At 37.3% G+C, this 23,690-nt stretch overlaps 5 protein-coding genes across 6 annotated transcripts in view; 2 read left to right on the top strand and 3 right to left on the bottom strand.

Annotated features, from left to right (window-relative positions):
* Positions 1-4,707: 4,707 nt before the first annotated feature.
* LOC107039099 (SH3 domain-binding protein 5 homolog) lies at positions 4,708-7,736 on the bottom strand. Its single transcript, XM_015258560.1, has 7 exons — positions 7,405-7,736; positions 7,270-7,332; positions 6,828-6,962; positions 6,464-6,625; positions 6,041-6,338; positions 5,883-5,965; positions 4,708-5,795 (listed from the first exon to the last, which is right to left on the bottom strand). Exons 1-7 carry the CDS (start codon positions 7,450-7,452, stop codon positions 5,379-5,381), a joined length of 1,206 nt encoding a protein of 401 aa, XP_015114046.1. The 5' UTR covers positions 7,453-7,736; the 3' UTR covers positions 4,708-5,378.
* A 91-nt stretch (positions 7,737-7,827) lies between these two features.
* Positions 7,828-9,322, top strand: LOC107039098 (translocon-associated protein subunit gamma). The gene is made up of 3 exons (XM_015258559.2): positions 7,828-8,131; positions 8,578-8,705; positions 8,914-9,322. The coding sequence occupies exons 1-3, from the start codon at positions 8,002-8,004 to the stop codon at positions 9,202-9,204; spliced, it is 549 nt and encodes a 182-aa protein (XP_015114045.1). The 5' UTR covers positions 7,828-8,001; the 3' UTR covers positions 9,205-9,322.
* Positions 9,323-10,453: 1,131 nt separating this feature from the next.
* On the top strand, positions 10,454-13,617 carry LOC107039096 (troponin C). The gene is made up of 6 exons (XM_015258558.2): positions 10,454-10,603; positions 11,303-11,333; positions 12,072-12,215; positions 12,297-12,416; positions 12,669-12,800; positions 13,266-13,617. The coding sequence occupies exons 1-6, from the start codon at positions 10,601-10,603 to the stop codon at positions 13,292-13,294; spliced, it is 459 nt and encodes a 152-aa protein (XP_015114044.1). The 5' UTR covers positions 10,454-10,600; the 3' UTR covers positions 13,295-13,617.
* Positions 13,618-14,235: 618 nt separating this feature from the next.
* Positions 14,236-20,289, bottom strand: LOC107039095. Its single transcript, XM_029126177.1, has 8 exons — positions 20,121-20,289; positions 18,757-19,951; positions 18,162-18,647; positions 17,813-18,011; positions 15,436-17,009; positions 14,973-15,145; positions 14,691-14,788; positions 14,236-14,604 (listed from the first exon to the last, which is right to left on the bottom strand). Exons 1-8 carry the CDS (start codon positions 20,181-20,183, stop codon positions 14,514-14,516), a joined length of 3,879 nt encoding a protein of 1,292 aa, XP_028982010.1. The 5' UTR covers positions 20,184-20,289; the 3' UTR covers positions 14,236-14,513.
* A 510-nt stretch (positions 20,290-20,799) lies between these two features.
* The window catches only part of LOC107039090 (annexin B11), a 5,251-nt gene continuing 2,360 nt past the window's right edge, over positions 20,800-23,690 (bottom strand). The window contains exons 2-7 of one of the 2 annotated variants that reach the window (XM_015258545.1): positions 22,828-23,004; positions 22,520-22,724; positions 22,172-22,324; positions 21,832-22,005; positions 21,569-21,750; positions 20,800-21,480 (exon numbers count right to left, since the gene is read on the bottom strand). In XM_015258545.1, the coding sequence (XP_015114031.1) occupies positions 21,430-21,480; positions 21,569-21,750; positions 21,832-22,005; positions 22,172-22,324; positions 22,520-22,724; positions 22,828-23,004 (942 nt within the window). In that variant the 3' untranslated portion in view covers positions 20,800-21,429. Of the gene's footprint in view, positions 21,481-21,541; positions 21,751-21,831; positions 22,006-22,171; positions 22,325-22,519; positions 22,725-22,827; positions 23,005-23,400; positions 23,663-23,690 lie in introns of those variants that run through there. The other variant, XM_015258544.1, reaches the window with a different exon arrangement.

The following is a 23,690-nucleotide window of genomic DNA, read 5'->3' as shown; positions in this document are numbered from 1 at the left end:
TTCGAGACAGTTGAGATAACTATGGTTGATGTGAGTTGCACTATAGACGTTTGTGACAGTTTTTGATTTGATAATTCATTCGCGTAGATAATAAAATGGCAATTAATATTGATTGACATTTTCGTTGGCCATTTGCCAGCGAAAATTCGCCCAATCGCACGTTTATAAGTCTTTGTAGAAAATTATAGAAGCAATGGGGTGACAATGCGATTAAAAACAAAATGGTGAAGAGCATTTTTCCATCGCTCGTCGTCAAAATTATGATAATTCGAGGAAAAATTTAGTACTATTTGAAGATTGTGAGTTTTTGGATTAAAAAAAGAGGGTGGGCTTTAGTAACATTGCGCAATGTGTCTTAAAGATGATGGGGTAGCTCTGATTTTATCCATCAGATTTTACCCGAGAGGTAGATGTACATTAACGAACTTATGTTGCACCTCTGTACCTCTTGTGAAAACCCGTGATTAAAGAAATGAAAAATTTGGGACACGTGTCTTCTCTATTGTTTGCGGTCCTCTACATATTTTCAAGCAATCTTAGTTGATCTGATGATTTTTTTTGACATTATTGATTGATGCATTGCTTAAGTTTTTTTCAATATCGTTTTGTGCAATAGGACCCATTATTATTATTAAGTTGTATAGATATTCATACATCGAGACGTTGAAACATATTTTTCACACGATATTTCATGACGATTTTCTTCTCGTCTTTAGTGACAATGTGAATTATTCTGGGTTTATTATATTTACGGAGTCACGTGTTTTACAATTATTATCATTATGATTATGATTATTATTATTATTATTATTATTATTACTATTATTGTCATTATTGGTTATTATTTTTTCGTTTGGTGACACATCGGTTGTTCCGGGAAAAACCGAATAAATCGTAAATTTGTCAAATTATTATCTGTCATTTGTATACATCGGACACGAGATGCTAATGGCCACAGGCCAATTTTGGAGAAAAATATCTAGATAATCAATGTAGAACTATGTAAAATTATTATAAATTTAACCCTAAAACTAAAATTATTGGGATAAAAATGAATACGTTGATGAGAATTTTGTATAATTTTGTGAGAAAACGGTTGGCAATATCAGATAGCGTACACGAGGAATGATAACAAGAGCCTTTACTAATTAATTTACTTAATAATCAACATTTTTCTTTTGTATCGTATCGATTCGACGATAAAAATGTTTAGTATTATTTTCCTAATTCTCTGGTATGTACAATTCTCGTTTTTTAATGACATTAATTTCTCAGAAGTGAAATGGTTTCTGTAACTTGTGGCTTTATTTCAATTACTGTCGAGGGATTTTCTGAGAATGAACAGTTGAAATTCATGATTATTCAGAGTCATTTACCAGTGTTTCTCGTATGCCTAGATTATCCCGGTTCTCTAAGGATTGTACATATTGGATAAATACAAGGAACAAAGAAAAATTATTGTACTACTGCGTATAAAGTAATATGTTGCATGTTATTCATATGATAATATGTGTTTTACGAATTGAAAATTCTTGGTAGATGTCGTGTATTATACAAGCTTTAGTGGAGCGTTCACACCGATGGATTTTATTCATTGAAATTTTTTTCATTTGAAAAAACAAAAAACCAGATATCAGTGAATATTATCACGATGTGAACGAGAAACAAGCCTTCGAACTCACGATATACGTTTCCCCCGCACATCACGCCACAATGTCTTGAACTTCACAAAAAGAAAATTTTGAAAAAGGGAAAAAAAATTAAAAACGAAAAAAAAAATGAAAATTATAAAAAAGTTATTGGTAAATTAAATGGATGTAATATACCGTTATTTTTACCGGGCATAATCAAAGGCAAGGATAAATCGAGAATCTAGATGTAAAATGAAATCGTTTTATTAACGATGTTCAATGCACACTGGCAATTATACAATTTAGCTCGTGTAGCTGATTAACATACCATAGTAATAAGAAAAATTATTAAAATGCACGAATACTTGGTAAATTAGTTTGTCGCAATGCGGGACTTCGATATAGGGGCGAAACGACGTTCAATCGTCGTTGTTTATAGTACAAAATTAGATGAAAAAAAAAAAATAGGGACAAAATAACATAGAGTTAAGCATAATTATGCAATTCGTAATGTTGAAGAGTTAAGAGACCATTTCTATTGATGCTCCCAACACGATAAAAAAAAAATATCCTTGTTCACGATCGACTAGTCATTATGGATGTTTCATGGAGAACCATTAATTCGAGGAAAAATAAATAGTAAAAATGCTGAACTTATTGGAGAAATCTTTTCTTGCTTACCAATGGACGCAATGAAATTGTGAAATTGAGGGGAATGACAAGACCTTTTCAATGACTCACAATTTTTCGTTATATTAGTACAAACACTACCTCATACATGAATATAATACAGGGTGCACTGATGAATGATGGAAAAAATAAAATAAAAATGATGAAAACAATAAATTATTACTTTGTAAATATGCGTTGACAGTGGTATTTCGCGTATAACTGTACAGCTCAGTCATAAACAAAAACATACAATTGTAACAGATTAACATTTACGATTAAGATAATGTTAAAATGCTCCGATGAAATTTAGTGACCCTAGTACAATTAGTATATCAAAGTCATAAGAAGAAACCAAAAGTCATGGGAATTATCACGACATTGGAGGTAATCCAAGGTTTTGTTGATATACCCTTTATGAGTCCTCTTCTCAGGAATTATGAAAATCAAGTACAAAACTACAATTTATAATAATCTATAGGTAACAGTAACAATAAATCAGACAATGCAATAGACGATTTTATTGAATTAGGAAAATGATATATGAATACGTACGATGTTGATGAGATTAATTGTACGTGTGCATTTGGAAATCATAAAGAATTCAGCGCAATTTCATGGGGGATTATTATCCCGAGGCATCCATTCTTCCTTACTTATTTTCATTTATTGTTATGATTTTCTTTTTCTCGGTGAATTTATGTTACCCATTAACAATTTAATATTAGTTGCTACCTCAATACACTTCTATGAAGGCTCATAACTGTACAGAATCATAGCTTTACGATTTTTATTATTACTAGTATTGTTATTATTATAATTATTAATTATTATTGATTATTATTATCGTATCATTATTTTCTGTAAAAGTACAACAACATTTCTTACGTTAACTTCAGGTAAAAAAAAATTCACACGAAGTATTATTATTCATTCACTTTAAATGATAAAATGTTGAGTTAATGTCGAATGACTTTAAGTTACTGGAAAAAAAAAATAATACGTTGGTTATCCTCGTTTTACTCGTATCGTTTTGTATTTACTCGTGCTCCTATGCGCTGGACGCTTCAGTGATGAATCTAATGAATCAGTTAAAATGTCATTATCACTTACTGAATGCAACAGAATTAATGAAGACGTACTAATTTCCGTAATATTGTGAACGATTAAGATTTGAGAGGTAATTGGAAGAAGAACAAGAATAGAGAATAAGTGAGCCCCGGTTTCGTCGTCCCGCTGTGACGTAATGGAGAAAAATTGAAAAAAAAAACTTATTGAGAAAATTTAAGGAGGTAATGATATTCTTGGATTGTCTTGGTCGAGTTCGGTGATACAATTCATAAACAATAGGATGGCTTTTCTTTCGTTGCCTTGTCTTCTTCGATGACTTTTTCATCTTTTATGTTCCGAGGATCTCGTGTCAAGCGTTACATGAATAGAGATGTTTACAATATTTAGATAATGAAAATAATAGTTACCAATTTTGTTTTAAATATGATGATGAAGAACGTTTGTGTTTCGTAGTGGAGGGACGAATATGAAGGAGTGATTCATTATTGTTGGAATTGTTTAAGGGGTGTTTTGACCTGACGTTTTGGGGAAAAATAGGGAGTAGTGTGACGTAATTCGCAATTCCAATGATAATGCTGATTATGGGGATTTTGTAGTGACAATTGAAATGGATCTACGATTGTACGTGGATGAGGGTTTTTTAGAGCATTGCAGTACTCTTTTTATATTATTAGAAATTATTTTTTATTTATACGAGTGAGTGAATGTGACTGATGAGTGTACAACGGTGAACGTTTGGATTCTTACAGTACTTGTGTACATGGATGGAAAGATATGTTATTATTAAAGAAGGTTTGACGAACACTTCGATACTCTGCTGCTTTATAAATACCAGACAGGAGCTGGTCAATTGCTTTTATGGGTATTAAGGGGTAATATTCCAATCAGACATTCGAGTGAAAGCAGTTGGTTTCGTGAATATTGAAACAATATTAATGATTATCTTGGGGATGAGTACGATACGTAGACAGAGATCCGTGAAAGCATTAATAATAAAAATTTGAGTGTAACTCGGAATAATTTTTTTCCCCCCCTGTTTGTATACAATTCATCGTATTTCATTATATTATTGATAACTGTTCCATTTACTGTAAGACAAAAGAAATTACCATTAATTATTATGATTATGAAATGAATAAAAAAGTGTTTGTTCTTTTATTTTCAACCTGTTGAGCGTAATTTTGTGAGATCCAGCCGATTTTTTGCATGACTAGGGTTTGCACGGTGGCATCTATCTATTATTTTATTTTTTTTACTGATATATATGCTCTGCTAATAGCTTCCTAGAGGTGAAGAATAGAAATCAATAAATTTGAACAATCTCACACAAAAGACATGAGAAATATTAAACTTTTATTTATTATATACATAAAAATCAATGTCTTCTGTCATTCCCATGGACATTAACAAAGAACAGGTATCAAATAGTTTTACAAATACATTGAGAATGAAACATTCTCCTTAGTATTCACCAATTGACGGAAAAACAAGAACACACGTTCTCAGTTGAGCATTTCGATTGTGGAGTATTACTCAATTCGGTTCTGTATTCCATTAAAGCCAAAAATTCGTTAATGCGTTGGCTTGTTGCATGACATTTCTCCATTGAATTAAATAAAGAATTACATTGGTCGATGATTTATTCATTTTTTATTATTTATCGAAATAAAAAATGAAGAAATTTCGTTCAATTCATTAGTAATGGTTCAAGCGCAGCATCGATGAAACCTCATGACCTAGTATGCTATTATGGAAGTGATAGAACAGTTAAACCATCAATCCGTGAGTTATTACCCTATTTATTAATATCACTTGCTGTTCTACTCATTTCTCTCCTTCAGAGCGTCGAGAGAATCAATTGAACATTGGCCATCTCTCAGCATAAATAACAAGAGAGTTTTTTCACTCTTCGTGATCCACGCATTTAAGATGGATAAAAAATTCCAACGAATTAAATTCATCAAATACTGAAGAAAGCCCTCAATGTTAATTCATCAGATCGAATATTCAATAATCTTTCGATGTCCATTGAACACTTTTCATCATAGCTTCAAAGTCCGAATTGACATTCGCTGGAATATCTCCCAGAGATTTTGAGGCCCCCCGATTATTCACTAGATTGTAATTTTCTATAACTGGATGCACTGGACTATTTGTTAATATTTGATTTTGACACTTTATTTGTAAGTCTTGGCATGAATCACTCATCGGATTTAGAGAGCTATCGTCACATTGATGAGCATTTGATGAACCAGAATTTGAATTTTCTATGCTTGTTTCACTCCCGAATTTCTCTGAGGGCAGATCGTGCAGTTTTTTCATGTTCGTTTGGAACTCGATTTCCCATTGAGTCTGGGGTGTTTCGCTGCCATCCACCAGTCGATTATTTATATTCTCCGTTCGATGTTCAGGGCTCAATATTTCCTGAATACATGATAACAATTGCATATTGCTTCATTTAGCATTTTTAAACTAAAAAATAGTGTTAAAAATTGAAAGATTGACAATTACCCTATTCAACTCATCTTCATAATTCAAACTCATCTCTGGAGTCATCAATTCTGCACCCACACCCGGCTCTCGTGGTCCATTCGCTGAAATATCAAATTATAAATCCCACATGAAGTATTATTACATTCAAAAATATTTATTGAACAATAATATTTTACCGTAGGCCCTCCGATGCTCGTGAATCTGATTACTAATTTCTTCTAAAGCCCTAAAACTCTTGGCATAATTCCTTTTCGCCTCCCTCACAGCTTTCTGCAGGCACTCGACTTGCTGCTTTTGCATTTCCAGTTTTTCATCACAAATCGTTCGCGCCTCGAAGTACGGACGCGCTTTGATTATCGCTCGGTGGTATTTCTTCTCGTACTCCTGGGCTTTTCTTTCGGCATTAACGAAGATTAAGGCTTTTTGCAGGTGTTCTTTTTCACACTCTGCTTTTTGATTCGCTGCGTTCATCACCTGGTGATAAATATTCATCAATTAATTCATTCAATGATGAATGGAAATTCATTGATCCATATGATGTTAATAATTAGTTTTATCATTAGAATCATGACTGAATTGCGAGAGAGAATTAATCTCACCTTTGTTGTCGCATGGTTCAGCATATCCTGCCATGTTTGATCAAAATTCACTTCCTGCTTGCTCGACATGCATTTGATTTCCGCTGAGGCAGCATTTTTCTTCGCCGCTGCATGAAATTCGCTAGCTCGTTGAAATAGCTGCGCTTGGTACTGGCACTCCACCTAATATGCCATTATTATTTTTAATAAAAGCTTCAGGTCACAAAAATGCAAATCAAATGAATTTTTGTAGTAAAGTCTTTTCGAAAGAATTTTATTAAGAATGATAACTAGATGTAGTTGGCTGAACTATAAATATTATCCACAGTAGTTGTTATCTTTGGTTTTTTCTTCACATGAGTTCAGCATATTTTGCATGACTCACCTGAGCTCGTCGCGCTTCTTCCAAGGCTTCGTAATAACATCGTGCTTTATCAATGCAACCTGGGCCTATCTTACTGGCGATTTCCCTCAACTGTCCGTAATCCGAGAGTAATTGTTTGAAGACTGAGTGAGCTTCCTGAAATTTAAGAGCAGTTTTTTATTACTTTGTTTACGTTCACTCCAGACAGTGTCATCTCATATTTTTCACAGACTAAATTCCAAAAAAAAACTACAATTAACAGAAGGAAGAGAAGAATTGAGGATCAAAATAAATGAATAAATAAAAGGAAAAATCGTGATTTGTAAAATGAATTATTTAGTGATAAATAATATCGACAGTGGAAATAATCGAAAAGAAAACTCCAAAAAAATAACAATAATGAAAGAAAAAGATGATTAATTGCCATTTATTTTGCATTATCAAAAATTTTGTTATTACTCACATCCAACTCACTCTCGAGTTTGTTTATATCCTCAGTGGCATTATTCAAATTCTCCAATTCGATCTGTAAATTAATAAAAAACCAAATGATAAAAATCCTATTCATCGTGACCTCATCAGGAATGCTTCCTCTCACTTGTATGCGCGGATCAAGTGCATCTCCACTGTCACTCACGAATTCCATCGTTTGTTTTTGTTACAAACTATTTACCCATCACTTGCTCATTCTCTCACACCTTTACTTCAAACATTCCATTATGAAAATTGACTGCATTGTCATGCAGCAATTCCCATGCACAACATCATTAGAAGCCAGAGGACATCCTTTCGAACAAACATTTATCAAGACTTCATCTATAAAATTGAGAACGTGTTTACTTTCTTAAAAAATGAGCACTAGATGAACTCGTCTTCCAGTAATGGCTGCGAGTTTCACACGAAAAATTCCGTGAAGCTGCAAGACGTCAGCCTGAATAATAGACCAATGACGATCCATGAGAGGTCGTTGAATGGGAATTCACCCAAGTGCCAACGGGCTGACGAGTGCTGCCACCGTTGCTCACTGGAATGACGTTACGGTGGACACGTTGTCAGAGAAATAGTGTTCGCACTCAATACACAGAGAAATTCGGGGTTCCTAGCACCCGGAATTCACTTGTTGTGTTGTGGACTGAGGAGTGAAACTCGATTCCTTGGGAGTACTAGCTATTTTCTGAGAACGACGTGAAGAAAAATGTCGGGAAAGTCCAAGGCATTCACCAAGGAAGAGGAGTTACTCCTGCAGGACTTCTCCAGGAATGTATCAACGAAATCATCTGCGTTGTTCTATGGAAATGCCCTCATCGTGTCGGCTATTCCCATCTGTAAGTTGATTTACCTCACGATTTTTATTTATTTTTTTCGTTTCCCTTGTTATTTTGTTATATTGGGGGGTGTTTTAGTGTGATAATGAGGGTTTCATTAGTTGGTTAATTCATTATTTGAGATTTTGGAGGAGGTTTTGTGGAGGGGTTCAGGGTTAGGAATGCTGCATTGCTCCAAAGAGTGAATTGTCAATAACTCTAGATCTGCAGAATAAAATTCAATGATTTTTTTTCATTTTTAGAGGCTTTTTTTAAAGATTTATCTCAACTAGTTTATCTCATTTTGTTTAATTCACTTCACTTTATTTAATTCTAATTTTATGGCATTCAAAAGGGATCTAAAACTTAATAAAGAAGTTTTTACATTAAATTCAAAGATATTCATAAAAAACTGCTCCTGAGGTTGAAAAATCGAATGATTGTTGAATTAAAATTGTTGTTTTCAGGGTTATTCTGGAGGATTCATCTCATCGATCTTTACTCCAATATAATTTCCTTCGTAATTGTAACGCTCCTCAGCACATATGCCCTAGCATTGGCATACAAAAACACGAAATTTATCCTGAAACACAAGGTAATACTTCAATTTTACAAAAATGGCATTTTTATTTTATTTTTATTTCATATCATCTCAATAATGAAATTGTGCTTCAACTGACTTTATCCCCTAAATTACAAATAAATCATATCATAATTTAAATCAGCCAAATGACTGTTATCGCCATTAAAAAGACAAATCTCATAAAAGTTTCATAACGATATTTATTTCCTAATCACGATAGATTGCTGTAAAGAGGGAAGATGCAGTAACCAGAGAGATGAGTCGTAAACTCGCTGAAGACAAGAAAATGAGCAAGAAGGAGAAGGACGAGAGGATCCTGTGGAAGAAGAACGAAGTCGCTGATTACGAGGCAACGACCTTCTCAATCTTCTACAACAACGCCCTGTTCCTGGCGATCGTCATCTTCGCGTCGTTCTACCTCCTGAAGAGCTTCACTCCAGCCATCAACTACATCTTCTCCGTTGGGGCCACCAGCGCAGTCCTCGCTCTCCTCTCCACAGGATCCCAATGATTGTGATGATGATAAGTGCATTTATCAAACAAACTCATGTAGGGTATTTCATTAAATGTTCTTTTTGATACGTATGATTGTATAAATTTATTTCCAATACAAAATTTATTTATAGAGATTTCGGTAGAAGTTGTTTTTTCATTTATTTGTCTCCTGAGATGCATCACCAAAAAGGAAACAAATTCCAAAAGCAAATTTTGCCATTTCATTGTAAAAATTGAAAGGATTTTTTAAAAATTCATTACAGCTGTGCTACTACGTTGTAATAATTACGAAATAATTTTCAAGTGTTATTATTCTGGTAGCCAAATTTCTTGTGTCGTTGTACAGATTCCAACAATCTGCTGCGACTTGTCACTTCTCAGGCCAATTTTCTGTGTTCGGAGGTTCATAATTGTTAAAGTGACTCCAATAAATTCTGAATAATTGATTATGATTTGCGACAAAATGAAATCTAATCTTTATGCAGAACAATCCAGAGAGCAGGCGTTGAAAATTACCTTCTGAAGGATTTACCAACTGAAAAACAACTGAAAATTACAACATATTAAGCTTTTAAATTGTCGAGTTGATGTGAGGTTCTCCTCACAAATGAAATCGACAAAGAATTTGAGAAAATAATATTCAATTTGGACCAGCGATGAAGAATCATCACCAAAATACAATGCGCCTCAGTAACTTTCGATACCCGAGCTTTTAGTTTTTATGCTTTACTGTCGTTTACGCTCATCATAAAGGATTTCTGTCTCTATTTTTGTAACGACAACAGTGCGTGCTCAACCCCTCAATCTCACGTCTGAAAACACATTCTATCGTGTTGAATCGTTACAAAAGTATCTTCCGAAAGGCGATGGAAAGTTTCGTCAAGGCACAGCGAATAAAAAAAAAGCCGACATAAAAAAGTTGAACTGTGCACCATCAAGCGATCAAGCTGAGGAAAAACTATAGCCCATTCAATGCAGACGATCAATCACCCCCAGATTCGAAAGTTAAAAAAAACTTTCTTCTAGGAATTTCTCATTTTTTTCCCCTCTCGTATTTAACTCGATCTGCATTTTATATTCTTCACCGCTTTTACTCTCTACTATCCCCAATCCCAGAATAGCGCAAGCGTCGTGTTTTCTGCTGCCGCTTCCAATCTCGCCGGGATTGGCTGGAGCTTTCGACCGGGAGAAGGCGGAAAATGTTTCTCTCGTGAGGCAAGGGGGAAACGAGGGTTCATACCCGCAACCGCTATACCCCCGGCTATGAATATTACCGGGGAAGCTGGGGCACTCACACCCAGTATCAAATACACCAGTTCATCATCGGCGAGCGAAGAGAACACGTGGATTATCTCATTTATCTGTATCATTAGCGTTATCAAGTGACTAAGATTTTAATTAATACCGCTAAGATGGTATGTTCAATTCCTGATGATCTTGTAAGTCGTCACCCTGGTAAACCCACACGATACACTTGGATTATCTCTCTCTCATCGTAACACTTATTTCTCTTTTTCAAAATTAATCGAACGCACTTTACGATCTAAATTTCTCCGCACACTTTCCTCATTAATTTTTTTTCTCTTGCATCAGTGTTCTATTCCACGAGAATTCTAACAGGAAATTCATTGGCCCGATCGGTACACAGTATGTGAATTCAATTGTTCGAATATGATGTCAACTGCCACATGAAGTGCGAGTTTACCAAGATTCCGACGACTGTTTATCCTTCTCTTATTTAATTACACTAAATGACATTAAAAAGTGGAAATCATTATTCTGCATGGATCGACTTTAAAAATTTTGCATCTTTGAATGTTCTATCAATACGATTGGATCTCTCTCGATCGAACTTTAATATCATTTAGCTGCGCTGTTAGAAAATTACTCCTGAAATTTCTAACGACCAAGTCACATGAATTTTTCAAATAAGTTGTTTCTGAAATCAGTTCATTTCTGGAATGTAAGTAAAGAATTTCATGAACAATTTCAGTGTCGCAACACTGGGAATTCAAATCCAGTTGTTATTGAAATTTCAAAAAAATTTCTAATAGTGTATTGCATTACTATTTCGAATGTGAACAGATTATTCAATAATTTCTGTTGATGCACAGGCCGATGAACTGCCCCCAGAACAAATCGCAGGTGAGTAATGAAAATAATTATCAACGCTTTGATATTCATTAGGAGAATGAACACCAAGAATTAATGTTGTTGCCCCATTTTCTCGATTCCCCACGTTACCGCACTCGAGTTTATTTACGTTTTACTCGATCGCCGGCAGCTGCCTTGCCTCCTGACTAAGTATAGTCTCACCGTGATGGAGGAGTATCGAGTGACGATTGATCCAGCAATCCGAGGATCGCTATGAATAGAATATGTTTATTCCCTGTATTGTAAATTTTAGTATTGAGAATTTCAGCGCGGGAATATTGTGTACATCGTACCGATGAGTCAGGAAATTGATCGAATTATCGATGTAGATTAACGTGGGACGAGGGAGCATTAACATCGGTTCTAAATTTGAACTTTTGGGGGCATTTTGACATGTGTGTGGACGCTCACTCGGGATTAACGTTGGGGAGTCGCTCGGGGGACGAATTGGCGTCGGACTGACCCAAGTGGGACATTTCTACTAGGAGAATAAATCTTCTAAATTCAATTCAATTCATTTTCGGTCATCAGGGCAAATTTAATTGCGTGAAAAGAATTAAAAAATTTCCAGGATAATTATGCAGTAATTCTTTGGGAAGTGTTCTCTAGCTTTTAAAAACATACTTTTGAAGTTTGAATAATAAAATTGCAAAGTGTTCAATTTCAAATTCAGATTAAATTTGTTTTTCCATTTTTCATCGAAAAAATGAATATTTATGAATTTTTTAGTTCTGCGCAAAGCATTCGACAGCTTTGACCGGGAGAAGAGCGGAAGTATTCCCACCGATATGGTGGCGGACATCCTCCGACTCATGGGACAGCCCTTCAACAAAAAAATTCTCGACGAACTCATCGATGAAGTCGATGCAGACAGTAATACATAAATTTGCGAATTCATAAGTTTTTATAAAAAATTCCTCTCACGAATTATCGACTAATCAAGTAATTGTTTAGAATCTGGCCGACTGGAATTTGACGAATTCGTAACGCTCGCCGCGAAATTCATCGTAGAAGAAGACGCCGAAGCCCTCGAGAAGGAACTCCGAGAGGCATTCAGGCTCTATGATAAAGAAGGTAACAAGACCTTGATGATATTACGCGTTGTTGAAAGCTCAGTGTGATTGGCGTTGAGCCAAGACGGATTGAATGAAAGCGCAAATGTTGTCAAACAACCGAACAAGAATAGAAGCTCCATGAAACAAATGGCGTGTCATATTGTTCGGCTGGACTGAGAATACAAAAATAATGTCCCTCGAATAAAGCTTTCCTCTTCACTCATTTCATCAATTAATAGGGAATATTCATGATTTCATTATTATTCCAAAGGCAATGGATATATTCCAACGACATGTTTGAGAGAAATCCTCCGAGAGCTTGATGACCAACTCACTGATGAGGAACTTGACATTATGATCGAGGAAATCGATTCTGATGGATCTGGCACTGTTGATTTCGATGGTAAGGGAATTTCAATTGTATCACCGTCTTTAAAAAATTAATTGAATCCAATTTTTCTACACAATTTATTCTATTAGATGTTTTCCCTAGAAATAAATTCAAACTTTCCAAGTTTTTTTGGAAAATTCATGTCGAGGAATTCCTGCAAAAAAAAATTGTATAGAAAAATGGAATTATAATTTTTTTAGTGTATGATGATCTATCGCTTTCACCGCGACAGGAACAATAATCATCAATCACTTTGATACCTTCAATTTGTACCGCTCGGACATTTCCTGGCATCCAAAATCTTTTACACAAATAATTATCTATTTTCTGAGTAGATTGCCGAAATCCTTGACGTTTCAAGTTCATTGCTGACAACTTGGCATTACGAGATACTTTCGTTTACCCATTGAAATTAGATCCCCCAAAATCCCGTTTCACGTGGAAAATCACTGAAGGAACATTTTCTTTTTCTTTCAGAATTCATGGAAATGATGACCGGCGAATAAACATCACCAGTTGACAGTGGAATCGTCAATTAAAATCGGTTTACGCTACCGTCATCTCATTCTTTCGACTCACTATTCGCACGATATTGATTTTGTACATCATTATTCATGTTAAGTCTCTGACATAAAAATCTTTACGTTCGCATTTGTAAACAATTACATTGTCACCGGACTCTGATGCAATACGTAATTGCCTGGTATTATTATTCTTTCGTACGCATATTATTTTTATAGCGAATCATTGGGGATGTTTTCGTTCAAAGTGATTCAGTTAATGCCCACATTCATTCATTGTTATAAATAAAATATTTCAAAGGATAAAATTGTTGTTTACCGATGTCTGGGGGTAGTCTTTGGGGGAGGGGCCAATCATTTTTAATTGATCAGTTGGTCAACATTTTTTTCATAATTAAAGTTGCTTTGGACTACAGGTGTTCATGAACACAAACATCTTTCGCGTTTGAGCACTTTGATTCTTTTATTTGATCACATAGACTGTACGTATCACATGAAAGGAAATAATATTTCGAAGCTTTGGAACATTTCTGAGTTTTACCACTCTCATTCACTCGATAATTCCTCTGTCTGTGCATGCATATCTGAAACTAGTGAATTTGGAGAAAAACTTGGACATTTTTTATGTAATCGAATGTTCTACAGGAAAAATCTTCTCTTTATTTGTTTCGACATCATTCGATGTGCGATACCTCCATAGGCTCAATTATAGTCTCGTCATTACTATTATTTTTCATCTCTTTAAATATATCTCTACTTTATTATTTTTAAACTTTCTAGTTTATCAGATAAGACGGTCTGACTGAGTAATTCTAATGGCATTCAACCATTATCTAGAAATACTTTCTGCATAATCATGAACTCGAAGAATAGTTCATTGAAATAGGTGAAATGTTTTTGGGATTTTCAGAATTCGAAAGAAAAGCTAAAAGTGAATACTTTTTTATTCTTTATCGGATGAGCCAGTGATGGGGCAAATATATCGTGTAAATGATAATTCGATCATTAGAATCATCTCTTCACTGACTCAATCGTTCGTCAATTTACACTCGAGTCAGTAATAAAGAGAGCGAGTATCTTCATAAAGCGACAAAATCATCGACTCAAAAAAATATAACAAATTCATAGTCTGTCTTAAAATTTAAACAAGAGTGTGCAGATCATCATCGTCCACCTCCCTGTAGAAGGAGGGGGGTAACAAATGTCACATTTTGAAGAGATTCGGAAATTCAACGCTGATTTCACGGATCAGTTGCTGATCCCCTTGACTCTCTGGCCCTTCTTCGCAGAATATGCTGTTGGAAAATACACTGAATTTCAGAAAATATTATCACACACTATAAAAATATATTATAAAATCTCAGCAGGAAAGAATAAATACCGTGTGAAACACTTGAGGAGATCTTCAGATCTATGTCGGTGATCGTCATAGCCAGATGTTCGCAAGACACGTCGGCAGAGCTCCAGATATAGACGCCTCTAGAGCGGACAGTTATAAAAAAAAATCAAATTTTCTTTATGAAAAAGACGAACAATGCGAAATGACCCCCAAGACGTTTGTGAATTCTTAATTAATGATTAGATAAAATGAATTCTCAATAATCCAAAATTTCATGAGAAAATCATAAAAAATTGAATAATTAGATTAGAAATAATAAAATACCTTTTCCCCGGGTGGAATGTCAAACAGTTGCCGCAGCACAATATCAATAAGAACTTTGATATCATTCGTATAGAATAGAGATGCTGTTATTTCACTTCCGAACAAGTCGATGAATAATTTGAGGACCGAGTGGGGTGGCACAGGCTCGTGGTCAAATATCCGGACAGGATCCTCTGTCAACATAAAAACAATCCATTTTTTAATTTTTCTGTATAATCGAGGTTGGGGTAAAACGGACACTTTTGACTTTTTAAAAAATGTTGATGAGAGATTGAAATGTTGATGAAATTTAATAATTTTTTTCCAATACAAAGGACAATTCTTTCCCTTTGCGACTCGCCTCAACTGAGCTCAATTGATAAATTTGTTTCTGAGTCATGAATAATTTTAAAAAAGTCTAGTGTCCACTTTACCCCACCCTCCCCTAGGCTTAAACCTCACCAATTCATTTTCATTCCTATACCTTCTCGATTAAGCAGAAGTAGAATTTTCTGTGTGAATGTCTTGGCATTGGAGCGCGCCTTCAGCGAATTCAGTAAAATATTCTCAGAGCTGCTGAACTGAAGATTATACGACAATATCAGATTGAGAAATAGATCCGGAATTTGGTCGTCCAGATCGGTGTCCGGTGGATCCTCAATCAACTCCAGCAGAAACGATATGAACTCCGGGCCCAATTGCTCGACATGAGTGATCGGCATTCGTTCTCCCATTGAAAAAATCATGGTGAGTAGAAGAGAAGAGTAATTCAACTTCGGGACATTTCTGGGGTTGCTCCTCATGTCCCTGGCCAGCTCCATCGGAAGAATACTATTCAGCATGATGGTGACGACTACTGGGTCCAAGCTGCACATGACTCCGAAGGATTGAAGGAGTAGTTGCCTAATTGTCCACCTCGCTTCCATCTGATAGTACTGTATCAACGTGTTAATTCCGTTGTATTGGTCTAGCCTCAGTGCGTGCCTCGAGACATTGGCATCGGCATTCGTCAGGATAGAAGTGAGTTCCTTGATATAATCTACTATAACGGCCTCGTCCTCGTAAAGCATCCAACTCCGTTGCTGTGAGTCCTCTTTGCAGGAAGTCAATTCAACGAAAATGACCTTCAGCCTCTCGGCGTCGTACGTCTCCTCAATACTCATATTCGATATCATTAATGGTTTCTCTAATTGATTCAGTACAATGTCGAAGTAGTGACTAATATTACTCGGTAAATACTGCTGCAGCCCAGAGACAACGACAGTCACAGCCAGTTTTGACATTTCGTAGCTCAACTGCGTGTGTTTTCTCACTTCGTCGAGGATTTTGTAAGCCGCGTGGGAGTCCATTTCGGATGGTGATTGTTTGTTCTTCTTCGGAGAGGATCGAGTCTCTCGCACGTTCGATTGGGACACACTCTTCAGGATGTCTTCCTTCTCAGAATACACGTGCTGAACCATCTCCGAAGATGTTTGTCGAAGAAATAGAGGTCTGTTTTGCTGCTCGGTGATGGAACTCTTGCGTTCTGGTTTTATTTGAGGGCTGATGTTGGTGTCTCCCTCGTAAGGAAGGATCTTCGCTTTAGGTGTGACATTGCTGACTATTTTATTTAGCTTCTCGTCATTGGTGTCTTGGGGAGTTGATGAGGGCTCTTTCACTGGGGATGAGTTGGTGAACGTTGGAGGCTGTGGCGCCTGCTTCTTAGGTCTCCGACTCAGGTCCGCCTGCCTCTTCTTCTCAATCAGTCTTTGAACCAGATCCTGTTTGTCGATTGGCAATGGAACTCCTGGCTTTGAGAATTCACTTCGCAGTTTCTCGATGCATTTGTCGAGGAAATTTATCATGAACTGGGGCTCGACCTTGACGGTTGTCACGTAGTTGGAGGGGATGTAGCCGAGCTGACCTGCACTGTTGACCACCTGCCACCAGTTCCTCTGCTTCGTGTTTGATTGGTGCAGTATGAAGTGATCGTTCTCACTGAAACTCAGGGTCTTGGCGAATGTTGCTTTGAAGTCGTACAACGCTTTGAGCATTTCATAATTTTCTGAAACAATTGGCCTATTTTAAAGGGAAAAATTGGACGGGATTGTTTTTTAGTTTTCAAACATTGAGTCGATTATTTCCCGTCATTATTCTCGGTCAAATGCTCCGTCGCAATGTAAAAGTAGAAATGAAAAAATTCATAAAATATGAAGTGACTGCACTGCGTTTCAAATGTACAAGGCTTTCCTCTTCAGGTGGTTTTATGCAAATCTATCGGGGTTTTTATTTTTACGCTGACGAGTTTACATACCTAACCTAATGTAATTGTCGCCCATACTTTTGAATCTGTCCAGAACAAAAAAAATTAATTTCCTGGTGACGCCCAACTGCAACAACTGCTGTTACTCCACTATCTCAGGACTCTAGTTTCACTTTTATCGAGACTGGTTCCATGGGTATTTCTTTTTTTCATCGTCAAGGTGGTGAGAAGGATATGAGGAAAAACATTCACTTGTGTTGGCCTTTTAAAAACCTGTGATAAGCGTGGACTCTGAACTGATCATCAAAATGCTGAATGTTTTTTTGGTCCACAATACGCATGCCCGAAAATCCCCGCGCCCTTTGACTGCAATTCCTCGTCGAGAGAAGACTACTTTATGCGTGAATAATTACCATGATATAATCGTTCGTCTTTCGTTATATAAAAGAATGATTGTTTTGCGCTGGGGTTGCGTAAGGCTCTGGGGGATAGAAAGTAGATCACGGGGAATAAATTAATAGCACTCTTGATTTACTGAAGAATATTTTGATGGATTTATTCCGTGGATTATGGTTTTTTTGTACATGACGGTTTGAGGAATGTTCACGATGCCTCGAACATTCCAACACTGAGGAGGAGATTCCTTCGGGAGAAATGGAGAGCCAATACTGGTGAATTTTTCGTTGGAAATGTACGCAGGAGGTAGCACTCGGCCGATGTCTTGACGTCCGGATTGTGGGATACGTTGACGTCCTCGAGACTCATTTCCTCCGCTAGTTTGGTGAAGTCCCATAATTTTAATGTGCAGTCCAGTGAAGCTGAAATGGCATTCAACAATTTATTAATTTGTAATACGAGGAATTCTTTTAAATGAGGAAATTTTCACATATTATTTTTGGCTGATATGTAACAGGAATATAAAGGAATAAAATCCTCATAATTGTCTACTGGAAATTCATAACAATTACCTGACACCAAAATATTTCCATCTCTGCTGAAGGAGAGACTGTGAATAGTGCCAGTATGTCCAGACAAAGCGGCAACAAGATGTCCATGTGCGAGATCCCAGACAAGAACTCTGTTGTCAGCCCCAGAGGATGCCAAAAACCTCCCCTCAATGGAGAACGACAACGCGAAGATCGGGGCCTTGTGCCCTGTCATCAGCCTGACTTGATTTCCAGTGACACAGTCCCAGAGTCTGATTGTCATGTCACTGGAGCCACTCACGATGTAATTCGAATTGGGATGGAATTGAACGACATCGACGTCTGAATAATGACCAGCGAATATTCTCAGGGGCTGGTTGGAGTCTGTTGCCCAAAGTCTCGCTGTTTTGTCGTGGGAACCCGTGGCGAAATAGTAGCCATGGGAGGAGAAGCGAACGCACCAGACGGGGAACAAGTGCCCTTTGTAACAGACCACACAGGTCCACGTATGGAGGGACCATAATCGAACTGCAAAGATGGAAAAATATGAAAATATTAGCCGAATTAACCAAACGAATAATGTAATAGCTGAATAATAAGTGGAGATGAATGAAAAAATTAATAGAATAAATCATACTAGTAGTATCTTCTCCACAAGACAACAGAAGATTCCTATCAGGGCTGAAACTCAAACTATAAATAGGCCCACTGTGACCATAGAGAGTCCTCACAGTCTCAGCAGTTCTATCGTCCATCATCCTGACTAAAACATCATCAGCCTCTCGATCGATATCAACCAGAGATTCCCCTGACTTCATAAGCCTCAATTTCTGTGGGACCAGACTCCAAACCTTCAAAGTTGAGTCGGAGAAACCCACAGCTAGGAGGCTCGAATCCTCGGCGACTTCTGCAGCTGTCACACTGTGAACACTGTTTAAGAGGGTGTAGAAGCAGATTGAAGGAAGGGAGTCCGCACTGAGGTTGACCCTCTTCGAGGCTTCTCGCAAGGCTTTTATCTTCTCTAATTTGTCAACGTCTTTGAGGTTTGGAAGAGGCATGCGTCCCACAGGGGGTGCGTTAGGATCTGATTTAGTTTTTTTCGAGAATAATGGATCCTTCTTCGGTTTTTTCTTCTTTGGCTTGTCCCCCTCTGTCGCACCCTCCTCACCCTCCTCCTCCTCGGCTGGTGGAACACACTGGATGTCTGGTTCTTTCAAGAGTCCATAATAGACTTTTGTTTTGTTGTCCTGTCTCGTTGCCTCACCCAACATAGCTCCTGAGGTGGCCTGAATCTGCTGTTTATTCCTGGCAACACCTTCGTACATGTCGAAATACAAGTGCTCCTGGATTATATTCAACAAGACACTGTGTTTTTTCTCCTGCAAGTGACGTTTCAGTATCGAAAGAGTGTCTCTCGATATCCTGATGATGAACTGATTCGACTTGAAGGTGTCTGACAGCTCGTTCTCAGCCATTTGTTCTCTCGTTGTCACGTTAGACAATTTCTTCAAGTCACTTTGGTAATATTCCTCGAGGTTTCCACTGAACTTCTCCATCAACTGTTTGGCTTCCTTCGAGTGATTGTTGTATACCAGCTCCAGGTACATGTGGACCAGTACTGGGTAGAGTATTGTTCCCAGTTCATGTTTGTAAATGTCCAGTGCACTCTCGACAAATTTTTTCAACTCGCTGTATGCTTTTTCGTAGAGGGCAGGATCACCTTCACTTTTGTAGGCTGACAAGACATTGCTCACTTCTGAATCAGTCTGTTGATTGTCATCGATCGTCACGTCTGTTAAATTCGCTTCTTTTCTCAATAACTCTTCGGTTCCCTGGGGATAGAAATGACAGGCAAGTGAAATAAACTTCAATTTCGAGAGAATAATTCCTGTTGCTTTGATAAAAAATACAGTCGTAATGATTTTTATGGGTGAATGGGGGCATTGTTTATGTCTAGTGAAGCCATTTGAGAGGTTATATCGGGTATATTGTCTACGTTACCTTCAAATTATATTTACGGAGGAGTTGCAGAACAGCAACCATAGTATTTCTGTCGGGCTCCATAATTAACTCGTTTAGCAGTTCAAAATAGATTTCTTATTCTTTCAATTTTACAGTGTAAACAGGTTTATATGTTGGGTTTGTTGACACATCGAGTTCAAGGAGCTTGTGGGGTAGGCCCAGCAGCTATAACGCTATATCATCTTCAGATGAGAAACGAAATATTTGTTTTACCGACGAATGGTGTACAAACATGACTTCACAAGGCTCACGAGCCTGTTGAGTGGAATAAGGTGTTTTCCCGCGAAAACAATATGTCCGCGAACGACTTGACAGAACAGGCGGTTGGCCGTTGCACTTGTCTTTCCCTCCACTGAAATAATTCGTAGTATCGAAAATTCCAAGGAAGGGTATTGTCCAAACCGTTGGATTATGTGTATTCTTATTAAAATGACCCAGTGCCGTGTGTGTTGTGCAGTTGTCGCTGTTTATAGAGGTTATTCTACGAGAAACAATTGACCATGAAGTTCATTTAAACCAGTTAGGTATGTAAAATCAGAGAAAATTAATTGTTTAAATTCAATCGTGCATGAAACTCTGCAGCGCTTTTGTGTACTAAATAATAAGGATGATCACAATTTCCTTCGTAATATTTTGGAATGAAAGAAGAAGGAAAACATTCATCTGAATTCATTTTATTGTACTGTTTTTTTTTCATTACATCGAAATATTGGAACAGTAGTCATAAAATATCCATAGAATCTGATAGCAAATACATGACAATAGAATATAAAATTCATGAATGTTTTTATAATAACACACGCATCTGCGAAAACCGTGGAGTTGGATGTCAATAGCATCGTTCGAGGACGACAATAAACATTGGCTAATGAATAATCAGGACTTTAATGTCTGTATGCATGGCAGAAGCAACGATTCAATGAAATACATTTTATTCCATTCTCATCATGATCAAAAATCATAGAATCGACTGTTCGTTTTTTCAGTTATTTCAAAATCCATTATTTATGGAATATCCTTTCAAAGATACATTATTCACTGCCAATTGGGAAAAACCGTTCGTACAAAATATAAAGTCTTGGTCAATTGGGCGGATATACATCGTTGAAATATAATGTTGGTAATTTTTCATGCCTTACAAAATATTCCTTGACACCTTTAAAATATCAAGTTTTCTACTTAGAAAAATGAGAATCGTTTATGTCGATGGCTTCCTCGTTGAGAAATTTGGCGATCTATCAAATCAACAAATGCCATTCCTGAGACGCATAGGCCATTGTATAATCTCCTACGAGATCAATGCCAACAGACACTTTTTGTAGTGCCCTGAACAATCATCCTGTGTAAACAAAGAAAATAATTATAAATTTTATTCTCATATCATCTGCATTGATGAAGATTTATCCTAGTGAAGTTTTTGAACTCACAGATATGAAATCCTCGAGAGATTTTCCATACGTGCGACTGAATTCCTGCTTTATCTCTCCCATATCGATTTCAGATCGAGTGACAACCAGACGAATGAGACGTCGATCGTCGGTTCCCATTCCCTTCATGCTTTTATAGAGTTGTTCGGCGAAAAATCCTGCTCGGTTCTCAACGCATTTCACTGAGAATACAATAATCACGGGATTAAAAGACATTCAGATGAAATTGTGATTGACAGGTCGAGATCTAGACTGATATTTACCAATAGCAAGCAATCCCTTCTTGATGTCACCAGTGAATTCATTCTCAATGGCATCTCGAATCGTGTGTCCAGTTATATTCTGGTACTCCGCGAATATTTGTATCAACTGTGGGATGTTGCGCTGCACCAATATCTCGTTGAATACTGATTCATCAGTGCCAAATCGTAATTCACCTGGGAATGATTATTTAGATAAATAATTGTAGGGATAATTCTTCTAAATTCTTCAACTAGAATAAAGTTTCTTCGACATTCTCCTCTTGGGGCACTCATCGACAAGATGAATCGACAATTTAAAAAATCCAGAACTTATCAATTGATTGAAAGATAGAATTGTCACCTGCTTGCAGGAGTCTTCGTGCATCCTCCGCCGCAGCACCTGGATTAACATCGAAACTCTCGTCTCGATTGCCACAAGAAAGTGACACCATCAGACGTTTGAAGTTGCCAGAGGTATCGGCACGTAGATCTTCCTCCAATGACCTCCCATACACTGAAAAAATTAACAGAATTGGTGATAAATCAGTAGCGAAGCGCCAATATCTCGGAATCTAAGGCAAATAGGAAATTTTTTGTTGCACTATTTTTTGTGGAGCGAAATGAGAGCTACAAAAAAGGGTATTACGAAAATTTCACTATCTCCTTTAGATCCGCAGATACTCCTCGAAAACTCGGATAATTGGCTTACTAGTCTCGTAGGCGTGTCGAATCACTCGAATTTCATGGTTTGACATGGTACACATGACCTCAATCAGCACACACTCCTCAGTTCCAATCCCAGACATTGCGTCGTGAAGTTCCTCGGCATAATATTGGGGAAGGGGAGTCATCATGGCAACAACGAGCTTCTCAAAGTTGCCAGAGAGTTCTGACTTCAGATCTTTGATCAAATCCTTTGAAAACGAAAAAAGACTCGCATAAATGCCAAAAAACTCTTTTTAAAAACCCTCCAGACGTACAAAAGTTTTCCTGACGTGTTCGCTATTGAATTCATACCTTCCCATAGAGTGTTTTGAATTGTTTCTCAATTTCTTGTCGTTGGACATTGGTTCGATTGGCAAGAACATTGATGATGGCTTTCTCATCGGTGCCAAAGCCCTTCATCGCTTTTCGTAAGACCTCTGCATCGGTGCGAGGGTCGAAGTCAGGGTATGGGACGACGGTAGGGGTCAACTATAATCAATCAAGATTGATTAATAGCGATAATGAACAGTTCTCACAATCAATAATGAAGAATGCGGAACAAATTCCTCCCCCTTATTATCAAAAGAGGAAGAATGAGTCCATTCCCCAGAGCTGGGGGTGATTATGTGATAAATATCTCTGATTGTCGGAGAGATAATGAACCCCTTCATGCAAAATAATTCCTTAAAATGAGGGACTTTAATTTTCTCCCTCTATCACTTCCCTAATGACAAATCTAATCGTCAATTTTTCTTTTTTCCTTTCGAATGAAGCTCAAAAGCAGAAAATCCAATTAGATGTTCATAAATATTTTGACACCCATAGGTCCATTAAATTGCCCAGAGAAAGCACTAACAGATTTTCAAAATTATCAATCCTTCTCACCTTGCTAGCGAATGGAGCCTTCCGGGGGGCTGGGGCAGTGTGGTAAGGCATTGAATTGTACTTGGTATCATGCACAGGTTGATATTGACCTTCTGGCCTCTGCCCCCTAGGGTAGGCCCCACCGCCATAAATGCCGAGTAATGACTGGGTATTTACATTCTGGGGGTAAAGATTCATGCTTCTTGGAGGATAAGCTGGCTGTTCGGGGCGTGGGGAGGGGTAGTGAGAGGGTTGCTGAGGGGAGGGGTAGTGAGAGGGTTGCTCAGGGGAGGGGTAGTGAGAGGGTTGCT

Source organism: Diachasma alloeum, unplaced genomic scaffold, assembly GCF_001412515.2.
Source record: "Diachasma alloeum isolate Michigan unplaced genomic scaffold, Dall2.0 Dall_scaffold_00291, whole genome shotgun sequence".
NCBI classification, from domain to species: Eukaryota; Metazoa; Arthropoda; class Insecta; order Hymenoptera; family Braconidae; genus Diachasma; species Diachasma alloeum.
This window is presented reverse-complemented; position numbering and strand designations above follow the sequence as displayed.

Bases quoted from the DNA above. Each gene is read 5' to 3' on its own strand.
- LOC107039096 (XM_015258558.2), top strand. The intron at 11,334-12,071 runs GTGAGTAATGAA...TGAATTTTTTAG, and splicing joins GCCCCCAGAACAAATCGCAG to TTCTGCGCAAAGCATTCGAC. The intron at 12,417-12,668 runs GTAACAAGACCT...ATTATTCCAAAG, and splicing joins CAGGCTCTATGATAAAGAAG to GCAATGGATATATTCCAACG.
- LOC107039095 (XM_029126177.1), bottom strand. From the start codon at position 20,183: ATGGAGCCCGACAGAAATACTATGGTTGCTGTTCTGCAACTCCTCCGT. The intron at 18,648-18,756 runs GTATGATTTATT...CCATCTTTGCAG, and splicing joins TTGTGGAGAAGATACTACTA to TTCGATTATGGTCCCTCCAT. The intron at 14,605-14,690 runs GTATTTATTCTT...ATTTTCCAACAG, and splicing joins CTCCTCAAGTGTTTCACACG to CATATTCTGCGAAGAAGGGC.
- LOC107039099 (XM_015258560.1), bottom strand. From the start codon at position 7,452: ATGGAATTCGTGAGTGACAGTGGAGATGCACTTGATCCGCGCATACAA. The intron at 7,333-7,404 runs GTGAGAGGAAGC...ATTAATTTACAG, and splicing joins CACTTGATCCGCGCATACAA to ATCGAATTGGAGAATTTGAA. The intron at 6,963-7,269 runs GTGAGTAATAAC...CTTAAATTTCAG, and splicing joins AACTCGAGAGTGAGTTGGAT to GAAGCTCACTCAGTCTTCAA.
- LOC107039098 (XM_015258559.2), top strand. From the start codon at position 8,002: ATGTCGGGAAAGTCCAAGGCATTCACCAAGGAAGAGGAGTTACTCCTG. The intron at 8,132-8,577 runs GTAAGTTGATTT...TGTTGTTTTCAG, and splicing joins CGTGTCGGCTATTCCCATCT to GGTTATTCTGGAGGATTCAT. The intron at 8,706-8,913 runs GTAATACTTCAA...TAATCACGATAG, and splicing joins AATTTATCCTGAAACACAAG to ATTGCTGTAAAGAGGGAAGA.